General features: G+C 43.0%; 1 protein-coding gene across 4 annotated transcripts in view; it reads left to right on the top strand.

Annotated features, from left to right (window-relative positions):
• The first annotated feature begins 1,069 nt into the window (after positions 1 to 1,069).
• The window catches only part of SNX24 (sorting nexin 24), a 140,285-nt gene continuing 124,855 nt past the window's right edge, over positions 1,070 to 16,499 (top strand). Inside the window, exon 1 of one of the 4 annotated variants that reach the window (XM_090279057.1) lies at positions 1,070 to 1,197. In XM_090279057.1, the coding sequence (XP_090135183.1) occupies positions 1,138 to 1,197 (60 nt within the window). In that variant the 5' untranslated portion in view covers positions 1,070 to 1,137. The remainder of the gene's footprint in view (positions 1,198 to 16,499) is intronic. The other 3 variants (XM_090279060.1, XM_090279061.1, XM_090279059.1) reach the window with 3 other exon arrangements.

Genomic DNA, 16,499 nt, shown 5'->3' on the forward strand with positions numbered 1-16,499 from the left:
AAGAAGCTCCACTTGGGTCACTCTGTAGGAGTTGCTTCCCAATCTGTATTCTACTCTGTGCTCTGAGCTAAGGAAGAAACTCAGAGTTTAAAAAGTAACCCGATTATCAAGTTCCTTAATTGGAACACTTAAAGTCTTTTAGATACTTTCAGGTTATTAGGTCCTGGCCCTAGGGGTAGATTTGGCCAGAACTATTTTTTTCTTTTGGCATCTGATGTTTTGTCTTACAGTTAAAATGCCCTAAATAGTTTAGAGGCGGCATTTTAGAATCGGAGCAAGAAGCACAAGCGTTTGTCTCAGTGACCAGACGACTTTCAGGCTCTTTATTATACCATTCCCAGATCTGATGGCTAACTCATAATGAGACGTTGACCCTGGAATCACAGGTAAACAGGAAAGCTTTGGTAGAAGTTGGAAGGTGCAGTGCTAATGCCAGCCAAGAGTTAAAGTGAAAATTCAACCGGCCCTGGCCCGGTTGCTCAGTTAGTTGAGTGCTGTCCGAATAGGCCAAGGTTGGGGGTTTCATCCTTGGTCAGGGCACATGCAAGAACCAACCGTTGAATGCCTAAGTAAGTCCGGCGACAAGACGATGTTTCGCTCCCTCTCTCTTTCTCTAAAATTTAAAAATTTTTTCTAAAGGAACAAAATTCAAAAACCCAAAACAAAATCAAGAACCTCCAATGCTTTTTTATTCCTCGCGGTCTTGTCTATCAGTTCAGGGCTGTGTCTCCCAAACTGCAAAGCAGCGCACGCGGGAGCCCGCAGGCCAGGGAGCGCCCGGGTGGGGGCCCTGTCCCCGGCGCCCGGCGCGGAGGCGCGCACACCCCTTTTCGGCCCTCACAGGTTTCAGGCCTCGCCGCCTCCGCGCCCAGCTGGTCTCCGCAGCCCTTTAGGCCTGGAACCCAGGCGATAGGAGCCCCTCTCCCTCCACTTCCCGGCCCCCGGGCCCGGCGTTGCCACCCGCCCCACTTCCAGAGCGCCGCGGGCGGCGGGATCCGCAGCAGATCTGGAGGTCCGCGCCGCGCAGCCGCTGGGTCCCAGGGGCGCAGGGAAAGGAGGCGGGGCGGCGGGGCCGGGGGCGGAGCGGCGGGAGAGAACCCGTCCCTGCTCGGCCTCCGCCGGCCGGCTGGCGCGGCCATGGAGGTCTGCATCCCGTCCTTTCGCTACGAGGAGAGTGACCTGGAGCGGGGATACACGGTAGGCGCGGGCCCCGCGATGCGGACCCGAGGCTGCTGAGCCCCGGAGGTGCCCCGCAGGCCGCCGTCGCCCCAGCTCAGGGGTCCCTTCGCTCCCTCCCCTCCCCCGGCCCAGAGAGGGCTGCGCCCCGGCGCGGTTGTCAAGGAAACGGTTACCCCCTCCCCGGCGCCGCGGGAGCGGGCGCGGGGGGTGTCCCGGTTCTGTCCTTTCTCCCTTCCTGCCCCGCTTCGGGTCTCGGAGCAGAAGCCCCGGGAGTTGAGTGCCTGGACGCGGCGCGTGCCGTTCTCCCGCCGCCCGGCCCCTGGAGCCCGGGCTGGGCTGCGTTCCTTGCTCGCATAGCTGCTCCCTCTGCCCAGACAGAAGTGTCTTCGTGGCGGGTTGATGTGGGCTTCCAAGTTCTGTAGGTTTCTTTCAGATAGATATGTTAATTTAAAAAAAATCGCCATTAGCTATTTATTAGCAGCACGTGTGTTGTTTTAGATTGTTTCCAAAGTTTTTTTTTTTTTCTCGTTCTGTGCCATAAAATGGCTAAATCGGGTATTTATTGGGCACCTGTTCCATATCTAGAACTGTAAGCGTTGAGAAATAAAAAACAGAGCCCCGGTCTCAGTAGTGGAGTGGGCGGGGAGGGCGGAGACCAGGCCTGGGACCTTTGGGTTACAAGTTAGTAAGTAAACAATAGGTGATTGATTTCCCAATGAATGTAGACAACTTTCTCTGGACAGTCATTGCTAAAGGGAGAAATGCCTCGGACTGGGTAGACCTAGGTAGAATTTGGGCTTTGGAGAAGACTTCAGAAGGCAGCCTGAAAGGATTATTTTATTTACTTCTTTCACTCAACTTGCTAAATACCATTACGCTAATTTGGTAGAGAAGTATTTTAACCTCTCCTCTTCAACATGTTATTGGTTTTTGGTGATAGCCTATTGGGAACCTTGTATTTCCATAGAGAGGATTAAATCTACCTCTCAAAGGAATTTCTAGAATTAGTACTGTAGTAGGTAGGGAAGGGTTTGGGTGAATGATGTCAGCTGAGTCTTGGGAGGGAAAGGGCAGTTCAGCTCTGCCTCAGGGTATGGTGCTGGGTGGTTAGGAATGCTGATTTGAGATCTGAATAGTTTTTTTGCTGGGATTGTGAATTCTACAAAGAGGAAGTGCAGGGCAGAAACCTCATCTCAGGGGAAAGGCATTTCACACTACCAGATTCTCTGAAGGGCAACATCTAAATCATTTTAGTTTACAAAGAAGAAGGAAAGGATATTGTAACAAAATGCCAATGAACTCAAATATTACTTCATGGGCAGGTTATTCTCTACCCACCAAGCTCCCTCAACTACCCCCCGCCCCCCCGCCAAGCTTATTTCTTTAATATCTTGTTTCCCTGCTCAGCTGTAAGCACCTTGCGGCTAGGACAGTATCAGCCCCCACTGCTGTACCCTACCTAGTACAGGGCTGTCACTTAGTAAGAATTCAGTACATGTTTGCTAAATAAATAATGAATGAGTGTTCTAATAGGAGAAGAAAATCAGAAGGACAGTAACTCCTGACAGAAAGGCGCTCACTAGCCTTGAGAGCTACAAAAAAGGATGGACTTCAGTCAACCTCAGCAGAAAGTCACTGGAGAGTTTTAAGGAAGGAAGTAACATGATGAGCTTTGCATTTAGAAAGATGACCCTAGAGCATTAGTCATTTAAGAGAAGTTTGCGAAACTTCAGAAAGAAGAGGATGGGAACCTGAACTAAGGTGACTTAGAAAAGAAAGGGGATGACTACAAAGATCCCCAGGACCAGGTGACCAGAAGTGAGACAGGAGGGTGACTCCCATGGGTGCAAGTGCCAGTGACCAAATAAGAACTTAAGCGGGGTTGGCAGGTGGGGGGGATTTCATCTGGGTGTGAGAAATGCTCACAGTAAAAACCAGGACACTGGACTTGAGCAGCAAAGTGAGGCGTTTATTCACGAGTCTGCAGAGTCGGGCGCACCCTCAGCCAGGAGGAGAATGTGTGCCCAAAAAGAGGGAGCTGGCTGCTTTTATCCCTAGCGCATCTAAAGCTCCCCTCTCTCTCCCTTTTCTTCCCCATTTCTCCATGTTGGATACTCTGGAGTTACAGTCTAACCCGATTATCTAAATGCCCCTTTTGTGATTTGTAAATATGCTAATACTGTCAACTCCGTTCTCAGAGATCCTCTAATTACATTTGCCCTTAAGACCCTCTAATTACATTTGTCCTTTGTTACCAATTATTTTCTACTGGTTTGGGAGTCACTATGTCCTTGTTTCTTACATGAGGACCTGTTGAGTTTTTTTGTGGAAGGTGAAGCTGTTTGATTTTGGAATTAGGGATATATAAGCTGGAGAAATGGCTCTAGGTGGTCATTCAGCATAAAAGTTGATCTTATTCCCAGGAAGAGTATGTGGAGTGAGGAAAGAGGGAGGACTGAAAGTAAAACCTAGAACTTGCATGAGCAAAGAATTATTAGTATAGCATCTAGAGGGAGAAGGAAACCCATATGTGTCTAGCGGGAAGCTAACATTCGTAGATACTTTACAAGAAGAAAGGTACTAGATGTGGCTGAGCATTCTTGTTAGGTAAGGACGGAGAACGTCTTTTCGACGGACACAAGGGTAAGCTGGTCCTGGGTGCCAGTATAGGCTAGTGTTTTCATTTTTCAGATACATTGTTGAGAAAACAACATAACTAGAATTGCTACTTAGGTAACAGCACAAAAGTTTGCATATATTAGAAATCATTTTTCCTAGTGGTAAAAATTAAGGCATTAAATTAGATGGTTTTTCAAGTCTGTTTTAATTCTGTGATTGACTGTGTTGTGCTTAAGCAAATATATCTTTCTTGGGATCTGGACTCTCACTGATTACTTGATGCATCATGCTTTTCAGTACATAAGGCAGCTCCATATATACATGAGCATAATATTGCAATATATACAGGGATCGTTGTTTTCCTGTTTTATGAATTAAAATAAAAATATGGAACAATACAGTGAACCACTGTTTCTCACCTTCAGTATTTTACAACTTTTACCACTCCTCATTCTTCCATTGTTTAAAAATTCTGGAATATTTTCAAGCAAATCCAAGATATAATTTCACCTGTGAATATTTCAGTATGGCTATCTGACCAGTAAACATTTCTTAAACATAACCAAAATGAAATTTTAACCACAAAATTATCAACACCTTTATATTGTTACTTGTCCAGAGTCCATGAACCAGATGCTTCAAAAGGCTAAAACTCAAAATGTCAGAGTTTGGAGTAAGGAAAGGTTTATTGATCCAGGAGGTGCAAACCAAGAAGGTGGAAGACCCAGTCCTAAAATCCATCTTAAGAAAGTACAGAGTTCAGGCTTCTTTCATGTCAATGGAAGGGAAAAATGGGAAAGGCTGTTTTTGTTAAGAACTCAAGCACCAAGCAGAATTCTTCCCATGATTAGCATGTGTAAAGCAGGAGCTATTAGCCTGAAGATCAGGGGAACAACTTGGGCTTGAACCAGAGGTAGTCAAAGATGGAGCATTTCATTCTGTTTGCAATATAGCCACAATGCTTAGTTGTTTTTGTAGTTTTTAATATAACCACAATATAGATATTGCCTTGGAACTAACAGTGGCCTGCAGGAAGTAGTATTATTGCCATTTTATATTTGTGAAAATGAGACTGAGAAGTTGAGTTGAGAGTGTCTGTCCTTTCTCTGTTTGCTTTCATCCCTAGAGTAGCTTCCACCTGTTGAAAAAGGGTAACAAGTTGCAGATTTAAAAAGTTGTTTTGTATACTACAACATCTAGAGGACATTTTTCTTCTTTCCCAGGAGCTCTGAATAAATACATCTCCCTTCGAATGGGATGATCCCCAGGTGGTTTCTCAGCTACTCCTGTTGCCAGGGGACTCCTGGGTGCTGATTAGCTGAGTCCAGAGCTGCCTGAACCAATCACCATGGCAAGGAAAGGTTAACCAGAGGGAGTTAAAATAGAGGGCATGTGGAGCTGGGAATGAGGTCAGTCATTCCTACCACCTAACTCTGTGGGCACCACAGTGGGAGAAGGTCAGGACAGTGAGAGCACAATGTCCACAACAGTATCTTTCAGTCACCAGTTATTAGCATCATCTGTGATGAAGAAGCCCTTTGTGTCTCAAGGACAAAGCTGGCACATACCGTAAGAGAACATTAAATACATGTTGAGTGACCAAATCAAGCATGTGTAAGATATGTTACTTACGGGACTTAAGGATAAGAAATACAGTTTGAAAATATTCTTGAACATTAAGAAACAGAATGCTACATTCCCTTAAAAATTAAAATATGTACAAGAGGATTAAATTTTGCAAATATGGCTGGTACTTAGAAGTAAGTTTGTTTTCACTGAGCTAGAAATACCTTCTGATCTTTTCTCCATAGTTTTTACTTTGTAATTTATCTATTTATATAAACTTAATTTTGAAATTATTTTAGAAAAATTGCAAGGTCCATATTGAGAGTTCCTATATATACCTCACCCAGTTTTCCCCATTGTTGACATTAGGCATTACTATTGTAATGTCCAAACAAGGAAACTAGCATTGGTACATTACAATTAACTCCAGACTTTATTTGGATTTTACCATTTTTTACCCTAATGTCCTTCTGTCCCAGGATCTGATCCAAGATACCACATTGCATTGTTTCCGCTACTTCGATGTGCTACTAAGTTAGTAGTCCAAATTGTACAATAGCACACTGTCTCAAAAATGAGGCAAGCGTGTTATTAGAAATGAACCTGTACAGATCACATCACATATTGTTCATTTCAGATGCTTCCTGGACAAGCTTTGCCAGTTGGCAGAAGCCTATTTGTAATATTCCACCAGTTTATGACAAGCGGACACAGCTTCAAGGTGAACGGCACAGGCTGTGAACTCATGCTGTCAGCATTCAAATCTTGCTTCTGGCGTTTGGCCTCCAGTCTGACTTTGGGCAAGCTACTTAATCTCCCTGCGTCTTATTTTCCTCACCCTTATAGGGTGGTTTGAGGATTAAATAAGATTATCCTTGCAGAGTGCAAAGAATGGTGTTCTTGATTGTGTCTTATTACTTCAAGTAGGGACTGCCTTGAAGTTTACTTTTTTTAAAGCTCTTTAATTTAAATTAATAATGTAAACTGAAGTCCAGACATATTTATGCTATTTAAAATAAATTTTTTGCTAAAACTTTGACGTGCTTCAGTAGTAACAATTACCTATTATCAACTGATCTTATTACAACTTTCAAATCAATTCAGGTTCAGATTTTTAGCCTTATTTCTTTATTTTTTTAAGTATATTTTATTGATTATGCTGTTACAGTTGTTCCACTTTTTTTGCTTTCTCCCCCTCTATCCCGTGACCCCCCTTCCCTCCAGCAAGCCCCTGCCTTTAATTCATGACCATTGGTCATGCATGTAAGTTCCTTGGTTTTACCCTTTTTCATACTATTCTTAATACCCCCCTGTCTATTTTGTTCCTACCAATTATGCTTCTTGATCCCTGCACCATTCCCCGCCCTCCCCACTCCCAACTGATAACCCTTCAAATGATTCCCATACTTATGATTCTGTTCCTGTTCTGGTTGTTTGCTTGGTTTGTTTTTGTTTTTATTTTTTAGATTCAGTTGTTGACAGTTGTGAGTTTGTTGTCATTTTAATGTTCATGGCTTTGATCTTCTTTTTCTTAAATAAGTCCCTTTAACATTTCATATAAAATCTCTTGGCGATAATGAACTCCTTTAGTTTTATCTTGTCTGGGAAGCGCTTTATCTGCCCTTCCATTCTAAATAATAGCTTTGCTGGATAGAGTAATCTTGGTTGTAGGTCCTTGCTTTTCATCACTTTGAATACTTCTTGCCAGCCCCTTCTTGCCTGTAAAGTTTCTTTTGAGAAATCAGCTGATAGTCTTATGGGAACCCCTTTGTAGGTAACTCTCTTCTTTTCTCTTGCTGCTTTTAAGATCCTCTTTTATCTTTTACCTTTGGCATTTTAATTATGATGTGTCTTGGTGTGGTTCTCTTTGTGCACATCTTGTTTGGGACTCGGTGCTTCCTGGACGTGTATGTCTTATTTCCTTCACCAAATTAGGGAAGTTTTCCTTCATTATTTTTTCAAATAAGTTTTCAGTTGCTTGCTCTTCCTTTTCTCCTTCTGGCACCTGTATGAATTGGTTGTTGGTAAGTTTAAAGAGGTTCCTAGCCATCTCCTTTTTTCTTTTTTCCAATTCTTGTTTCTTCTTTCTATTCCTGATAGATGTTTTATTTCTTCCTGTTGTTCAAAATCATTAATTTGAATCCCAGCTTCCTTCTCATAACTGTTGGTTCCCTGTATATATTTTTCTTTATTTCACTTTGTATAACCTTCACATCTTCCTTTATTTTGTGGCCATATTCAATCATTTTTCTGAGAACCCTGATCAACAGTGTTTTGAACTCTGCATCTGGTAGGCTGGCTTTGTCCATTTCATTTAGTTATTTTTCTGGTGTTTTGGGTTTTTTTTTTTCCTGTTCTTTCATTTGGGCCATATTTCTTTGCCTCCTCAATTTGGCAGCCTCCCTGTGTTTGTTTCTATGTATTAGGTAGATCTGCTTTGACTCCCTGTCTCGGTAGTGTAGCCTAATGTAGTAGGTGTCCTATAGGGTCCAGTGGCACAGCCTCCCCGTATCAGCCAAGCTGGGTACTCGATGTGTGCCCTTCATATGGGCTGAGTACACCCTCCTCTTGTGGTTGAGCCTTGGTTGCTTTTAGCAGATCAATGGGAGGGATTTACCCAGGCCATTCAGCTACAAGGACTGGCTGTGACCACTGACCATCAACCTCCACCCTCTGTGGAGGATCAGCTGTGCAGGGGCATGGTGGCGGTGCTCCAAGGTGGTCTGTAACTGTCCACTGGGTGAGCTGGACCTGGGGTTTCTTGGGTGGTGCAGGCCAAGGTCAACCCCTACCTGTTTTGCCCGGGGCCACCCTGCTTGAGCTATAGAGCAATCTGAGATGGCTGCTACTTGTGCCAAGCTTAGAGATTCCCAGGCAGAGCCAAGCTATGAATTTAAGCTGGCTGCTGCTAGTGTTACAGAACCCCTGGGCTGCTCCAGTTGAAAACAAACCCACGGGCTCTTTAGTTAGGGGCCCGATTGCCCGCCGCCAAAATTATAACTCTCAATACCAGAGTTTGGTGAAAAGAAAACGAATTGTTTATTTAACAGTTATATAGATTTAGTTATTTGCGGATTTCCGTTGTTAAGTCTTATGCTCTTTAAAACACCCACAAACACATATCCTTGCCTCCCCCCTTCCAAACCAGGCTAGTTTTAGGAAAGTTAGAGAAACCGTTTCCCTACTTTCCAAACACAGTTCAGCTTTACCAGCAGCTGCCAATCACTCAATCTGATTGGGGAGGTCCTTTCTGTGCTGTGGTGCCCTCCAGCTCTCAATGCAGGACCACCTGGATTCTCAGCCTCCTTGCAAACTGTCTTCTTCCTGCAAAACCGCGTGGATCTTCTCTCCTTCTCAAAACTGCATGGCGAGAGCCTCTTAAAGCAGCCTGGAGACCCCTTCTCCAAGCCACATGGAGAAGGCCCCTTCACCAAGCCACGTGGAGGGAGCACACGAGAGAGCGAGAGCGAGAGAGCCCGAGTCAGAGCGCCAGAGCGAGAGCGCGAGCCAGAGAGCGAGAGTCCCAGAGTGAGAGCACGAGCGAGAGCCAGAGAGAGTCTCAGAGCGAGAGTCTGAGAGAGTCCCAGAGTGAGAGCGAGCGCGAGAGTGAGAGAGAGTCAGAGCGCCAGAGCCAGAGCGCGAGTGAGAACCCGAGTCAGAGAGCGAGAGTGTCAGAGTGAGAGCACGAGCGAGAGCCAGAGAGAGTCCCAGAGAGAGAGCACGAGCGAGAGCCAGAGAGAGTCTCAGAGCGAGAGTCTGAGAGAGTCCGAGCGCCAGAGCAAGAGTCCCAGAGAGAGTCCCAGAGCGAGAGTCTGAGAGAATCTCAGAGTGAGAGCCCGAGCATGCCAGAGAGAGTCAGAGCGAGAGTCTGAGAGAGAGTCAGAGCTAAAATGTCTGCAGCTGCTTATATATCCCTGACTGCGTCATCTGACGCAGTGGGCGTTGCAAACAGTTCTGACCATTCACAGACCCTTACTTAGGCTCTGTGTGCTTTCCATACCGTCCCCTGGTTCAAGACTCCTGCCTGAGGCTTTGGATGCATTAAAGCCATTTGCATAAGAAAGAGACTAGCCACCAGCCTCAGGCATGTGGAGGCATTCCAAAAGCTGCTTCCTTCTCCCCATCCCCCAGCTGCAAGCTCTGGGGATTTTTGGACTCCCTTGTTTCTGTAACACTAGTGCCAGACCTGGGGCTCACTGAGGCCTGCTGTTGCTTGTTTGATAGGATTTAGGAAGTTGTGAAGCATGAACCAAGACCAGCCATTCATATGGAAAAGTAGCTTGGGTGGGCCCTTAAGTTGGGTGGGTATAGTCTCTGGGGATCTCCATGGCAGGTCAAACAGTGTTGACCAGGTTGGTGGAGTCTCAGATATGGCACCAGCTTGTAGGCTCCATTTCAATGGATGTATTTTTTAACTCTGTAGTTGTCAGACTTCCATTCCACTTGATTTCTGACAGTTCTGGCTGATGGCTGTTCTATATTTTAGTTGTAGTTTTGATATGGTTGTGCAAAGAGGTGAGCCATGTCTGCTTATACCCTCCATCTTGACCGGATACCTCGGCCTTATTTACTACATATGTTTTTTTTTTTCTCTTCAAGATCATGAAGGCTGATATACTCACATACATGATTAGGATACAGGAGCATAGAGCATAGAGATACATATTTCACCTTCTCCATTCTCTTCCATCCCCCACTGCATCCCTCCAAAGCAAAGGAACTGTCAGGCTTGTACTGTATCTTGCTTTCTTATGCTGGTTTTCCAGGTACTTGGTCAGATTTTTAATGGAACTTCCTGCTCTTTTGCTTTCTATATGTCTCTTCTGTTTTAATTTTAAATTGTTGTCTTGTTCCTTCTCCCTTTTAAAAGTAACTTTTTATTAATGAAAAACTTTAACATATTTAACAGTGGAGAGAATAATGACCCCTTTACTTGGCTTTAAAAATGATAAACTCATGGCCAATTTTGTTTCCTACTCTTTCCCACTGCTCCTTGCAGGTCCTCCCTGTTTTTTTAGGAAGCAAATCTCAAACCTGTCTAAATGTTTTTAGTTTGTATGGTTAAAGAACAAAGGTTCCCTTTTTAAAACATAATTATAATACCAACAGACACTTAAAAATAATAATTCATAAATATCAACTGTTTTTACATTTCCTTAATTTTTCCATGCATATTCTTTTTTTTAATGCAGTTTGTTTGAACTGAGATTAAAACTAGATCTATGTAAAGAGATTGTTTAATATATCTCCTTAGTCTTTTTAATTTTTAATTTTTATTGTTTTTATCCTTACCCAAGGACATGCTTATTGTTTTTAGAGAGAGGGGAAGTGAGGGAGAGAGAGAGGGAGAGAAACATTGATTGGTTGCCTCTCGCCTGAACCCAGACTGGGGACTGAACCTGCAACCTAGGATGTGCCCCGACGAGGTATCAAACCTGTGGCCTTTTGGTTTACTGGATGATGCTCGAACCAATGGAGCCACACTAGCCAGGGCTCCTTAGTCCTTTTTCATCAGTAGGTTCTTTTTTATCTTTTTTTATTATTATTTTATTGAATAAACTGTGACACTTATCCCCATAGACTCTCCCACATTGAATTTTGCTAATTACATTATTGTGACACTATTAACACGTTCTTTTGTTCCTTATATTGTAAAAAGGTAGAGGCTTGATTATTTTCTGACTTGATTTGTGATGCTAGAAGCCAACCATTGAAGAACATTGCCTAGCTCAATTAACTCATTAGTTGTTAATAAACATTGATATTGAAATCATTCTCTCTTCATTTATTGGCTTGAATACATATATAAAGAGAAACTTTGTGTCATAAATTTGTTACTCTGAGGTGTAGTTTTTATATTTTAAAAAAAGATAGGATAAATGCCTGATTCTTTTGCTTTTCAAAATAGTGAGTTGGTTGCCCAGATTGAGGTGGTACCTTCTGACTCTGCCCTAATCATCAAAGCCCTCAAAGAACCACCAGGAGGTAGAAAGACACAAAAAAACATTAAGCACGGTGGAAATACCACTTTTGATGAGATTGGAAATGTTGCCCAACAGATGCGGTACTGATCTTTAGCCAGAGAACTCTGGAACCATTGACGAGGTCCTGGGGACCACTCAGTCTGTGGGCTGCAAAGTTGATGGCTGCCACCCTCAGGACATTGTAGTGACATCAGCAGTGGTGCAGTGGAGTGCCCAGCTGTTAAGAACGATAAAGGAAAATATTTCAATTACAGATCGTTTGACAACCAGAAAAAGAAAAAGAAAGAAAATAAAATTAAGAAGTAATAATTTGTTCTTCCATTTCAAAAAATATATAAACAAATTCAAATATATTTGTACCCCTTTTCTTAGATTAAACAGTAGTATATTAAAACATTTTCTTCGGAAAAAAAAATGTAACAGTATATTCTGATGCCCACACAGGGGCACACACAAAGCTGCCACACCCCTTTCCAGAGCTCTGTCCTCCACTATTGGCTGCAGCCACTAGCCTTGTGCATGCATGTTTCTGTACTTTTGTCACCGTTATCTTTACAGTGGATTCCTAGCAGCAGGTTACTGGATCAAAAGGTAAATGCATAGTTAATTTTTCAAGATATTGTCAAATTCCCTTCTTTAGGGATTCTGTGTTTTGCATTCTCAGAGCAGTTTATGATGTGCATGTTTCCTCACAAATTTGCCCATTGAGTGTGTTGTTAGGCTTTTAGATTTTTGTCTGTCTGATAGGTGAGCAGTGGTATCTGCAGATCCCAGGTGGTTTGATAGTAAATTCTGATTCCCAGATTGGGAATGTTTGAAGTATGCTAGTGTCCCCCTCCCAGTTGCATTTTTGGGGGGGAGGTAGGGGAAGGGTGAGTATTTGAAATATGATGTTCTTGTTGATTTTTACTTTAAAGGTAGAAGAATCTCTTAAATAAAAGGTGTGTGAATTGAGTCTTACCAACTTGCCTTTCCATAGTTCTTTAAATTTAGATGAATTTAAGAATTTAGACATTGTTTTAGAAGCTATGAACATCTTCCTCTCCTATATCCTCACCCTTCTCTCCACTTGCTATTGGAAATTTATCTTATTTTTAGGATTACATAAAGCACGTAGAGCAAAAATGTATTCCTTTGATTACTTATTACGTGCCTGCCCTCTCCCAGGCATTGTAGTGGTGTGGGTCCAGGGATAGCTGACGTGAAAGCTTGTTCTGGAAGGATGAGTGGAAGTTGGTCAGTTTGATATGGGAAAGATCATTTCATAGTCAAAGAAGGAAGAGCATGGGGAAGGGCGATGAGTATAAATACTGGTAAGGAGGAGTAGGTGTTAAGGGGTGGGACTGGAGTTTGAAGTTTAGGTCGAGCAGTTTAGTGGTACTGGAGATACTCAGGTAAAATTTTGGCCTGAAGTAGCTACAAAGTAATTAGAGTGGTTGTTTATTTGTTTGTTTTTGCGAGGAGGAAGGCATCAGAGGTGCAAATGATCATATATGAAATGATAGTCAATCTCATTAGTAATTAAGGAAAGGCAAAGTTGAAAACAAGGATTTTATTTTAGTAGGCAAAATGACAAAGATTGACAAAAACCAGTATTGATGAGAATGGGAGGGGGAGCAGGTTCTCTAACACACTGTGGGTGAGATTGTAACTTGGAAGATCTATTTTAGAGGTAAGTTTAGAAATATTTATTAAATAAAGTATGGACCCTTTGACCCAACCTTTACACCTTATGGTCTGTAGCTACAAATACACCAAGATATACACATAAAGTCAGAGAAGGAAAACTCTGATGCCATAAAACCTCCGCTGCCTTGCGGCATACCTCTTCAGGGGAAAGGCTAAGGGAGTAAACCCCGACAGAAAATCCGGAGCCGGAGTCCCTAAGGCGGTTTGACGTTGTAGTCAACACCGGCAACTCCTGCGGCGCACCTGAAGCCAAGCTGTATTGACTCGTCTTTCCCTTGAACCCTTCAGCTGCGAAGAGAGGGGGGGTCTGCTGCATGGGCAACAGCAGACCCTCCATATCACCCTGCCCAGGCTCTGTAGCTTCAGCTTCACTGGAGAGGACACTCCAGCGTCATCGCAAGATGTCAATTCAACACGGGAGGAGACAGATACCGTGTCACTCCCGAGTCGGACTGCACAGCCATTCTCGGCGGTGCAGATAGACTCTTAAGAAGCTACACCATCGTCTCTCGAGACGGACGGCTGCCGACGACACATAAAGTTATTCTTTGTAGCATTCCTATAGTATCAGGAGAAAATGGAAACAAATCATTCACTTGTTTAATAAATGTTATTGACTACCTACTAAGTGGCAGGCACTCAGTAATCTGCTTGTTGAGGATAGGGCAATGAACAAAACAGTCAAAAGTCTACCCTTAAAGGGAGTCAGTCAAAAGTCAGAAGTCTCTAGGAGCTTACATTCCAGTGAGATGGCTGCGGGGTGGGGGGAGCAGAATTAAAGGTGATAATTAAATCATATATATTACCTCAGATCATGGTAAGTGCTACTGAGTAAAATAAACAAGGGCAGGGGGATAAGAGTGCTGAGGGGTCATGAGAGAAGCCCTCACTGGGAAAGTAACGTTAGAACAGAGACCGGCAGGAGGTGAGGTGGTGAGTTGTGAGGTTTTCTAGGGGAAGAGTGTACTAGGCAGAGGGAAAAGAGGATGAGATGGGAGTGTTTCCAGTATGTTTTAGATACAGAAAGGAGTCCAGTGGGGCTGGTCTGAAATCAGAGAATAGAGGCTAGTAGAAGATGAGGTCATAGATAGTGTTGAATAAACCCCAAAATTATCAAGAGCCTTTGCTAGAAAATAAATGACAATTATTTACTCCAGGGTCTTAGGTTTTGCGAACTAGAAACACTACTAGGCAATACCCAGAGTGTTCTGAAGGAGAAAGAAAAGTCTGAGAGTTTTATAGTAAAAATTATATTCTTGAGAAGAATCAGTTCTGCATTCGTAACCCCTGAATTGGTCCAAAATGTTCAGTGGTCTAGACAATAGAAAAATTTCTTCTTGAGATCGTTCAGATGGTTGCTGAAGGCTTGATGTATGTCCAGGCATTACCACACACCACACTGATGCCAGATATTGACACAGGATTGGCAGTTCAAAAGTGTAAGTTCCCAGAGTTAGTTAAAACAAGAATCATCATTTTCTTATGCCTCAGCCCACTTGAGGTTAATTTAGCAGCTTGACCACAGTAACTATTTTATTTTATCACTCTCTTTCTCAATAGTACAGTGGGGCACATAATGTGAGGTGCAGTGGTTGGGTAGAGAGGGTTTAGCCAGTGGGCCTGGGAGGAAATGATAAGCCCTTTCCTGTGGCAGGTGGGAAGCAGAGGAGTGACGTGATTCAGTAAGTCTTTATTGGTCACCAGCTTTGTGTGAGGCACTTTAGATGCTGAGGTCACAGTCGCAAAGAAAACAAGTGGGAATTCCTGCCTATACATTTTGGTTGTATGAGCTGTGTTTTAAAAGGATCAGATTCATTTTGATGTGGACAATCCTCTGACAAGAGGGTTAGGTATAGGCAGAGAGCTCAGTTAGGAAGCTATTGTGGTATCCTAGGTCAAAGACGATGATGCTTAGAGCTTTTCAGTAAGTAAAAGTGGTGGGGGATTGTTGGATTGTGGACAAACTTTGTTCACGGAATCAGTAGGATTCACTGATGGATTGGATTTGGCGTTTGAATGAAACGAAGAGCAAGATGCCTCCGAGGTTTGTAGCTTGAGCAAATGGAAGAACAGTGGCGTTGCTGGCTGAAATGTGGAAGACTCTGGGTAGAGCGGATTTTGCACGGAAAACCAGGAGAGTGTCATTTTTGGACATGCTTAATTTGAAATGTTTGACCAAATAACTGGGTGTCCTGTGTCCCACTCACATTGACACATAAAATCAACCATCACAAATCTACCCCTTGTCAACTTGGCAACCATACACGTCTCCTTTTAAACTATACTTCATCTCCAGGTTTTCAGTAGCAGGACCAGAGCTGTTTCTCAGAAGGAGCGTAGCTATCCACAGAGGGTGGCGGGCTTTGATCCTATATCTTAAGGATCTACAGTGTGATTCTCCTATAGCGTCTGGCAAGGGCTCCGAACAGCATCCCTGTCTGGCTCTGCCACCTCTAGCAACATTGATCTGCTGGTCTAGGTGGCGAAGCAGCTGGTACAGTGGTTGCACAACCTTCTCTTGTTTGGGGACCAACTGAAAACTAGCAGCTTCTCAGGTCACCAGGAAAGGGACTGGAGTAACACACCCGGAATATGTTGCCTCCAAAATCCAAAAAGGCGCACTCTGTTGTGGGGGGCAATCTGCTTTACTCGGTCTGCAGGTTTAAATATGAATTTCATACAAAAATACCCTCATGGAAACTCCCACAATGTTTCATCTGGGCACCCCATAATAATATCAACCATCACATTTCCTTCTAACAGTGAAATATACGTTTTATTCATGAATAAACATAGTAGTGTTTTTCTCCCTTTTGGTTTAGTTTTGATGAACATTACATGCAGACCCAGCTTTTATATTTTTTTGATATTTATTTTAAACTAGGTTTAGTCCTTCCTGCAGTGGGAAGGTTTTTTCTTTGGATGCCCACTTACAGAAAGTTTGTGTCTCCATTTTTAAAAAGTGATCATAGTGCAGGGAATAAAAGTTGATAGAAAAGGTCTGCTTTCCTTGTTTATTATTAGTGAACAGTTAGATCTCATGGTCAGTAAAAATTGATGGCTGCAGCTTCCAGACTATTGAGCCCGTGCTAATAAATGCAACAGTTGCTCATAATTTGGTGGTACATGACCTTTAAATGTAGACGTGTATGTAGGCTGTCCTTGGGGAACAATTTAACTTCCAAATGACGCCCATGAGTACTTGTTATCATTTAAATATGCTCCCTTTTGTCAATAACGGAATAACAAATACTGGGTAGATTTCTAATGTTGATTCAGAAACCAGGAAACCTGCTGAATAAATTAGTGTACATTTGATTTATATTGACCAAAATTTTTTACATTGCTGTGTTACAGGTCAAGGTGACATGCATTTAAATGCATTGTAGAGCAGAGGTCATCCTTGACTGACATGAATGCTTACCCTGTTTTTAATTAACTTTTAAATATTAGCCTAAAATT

Source organism: Furipterus horrens, unplaced genomic scaffold (genome assembly GCF_987537825.1).
Source record: "Furipterus horrens unplaced genomic scaffold, mFurHor1.1.pri manual_scaffold_5, whole genome shotgun sequence".
Lineage (NCBI taxonomy): Eukaryota > Metazoa > Chordata > Mammalia > Chiroptera > Furipteridae > Furipterus > Furipterus horrens.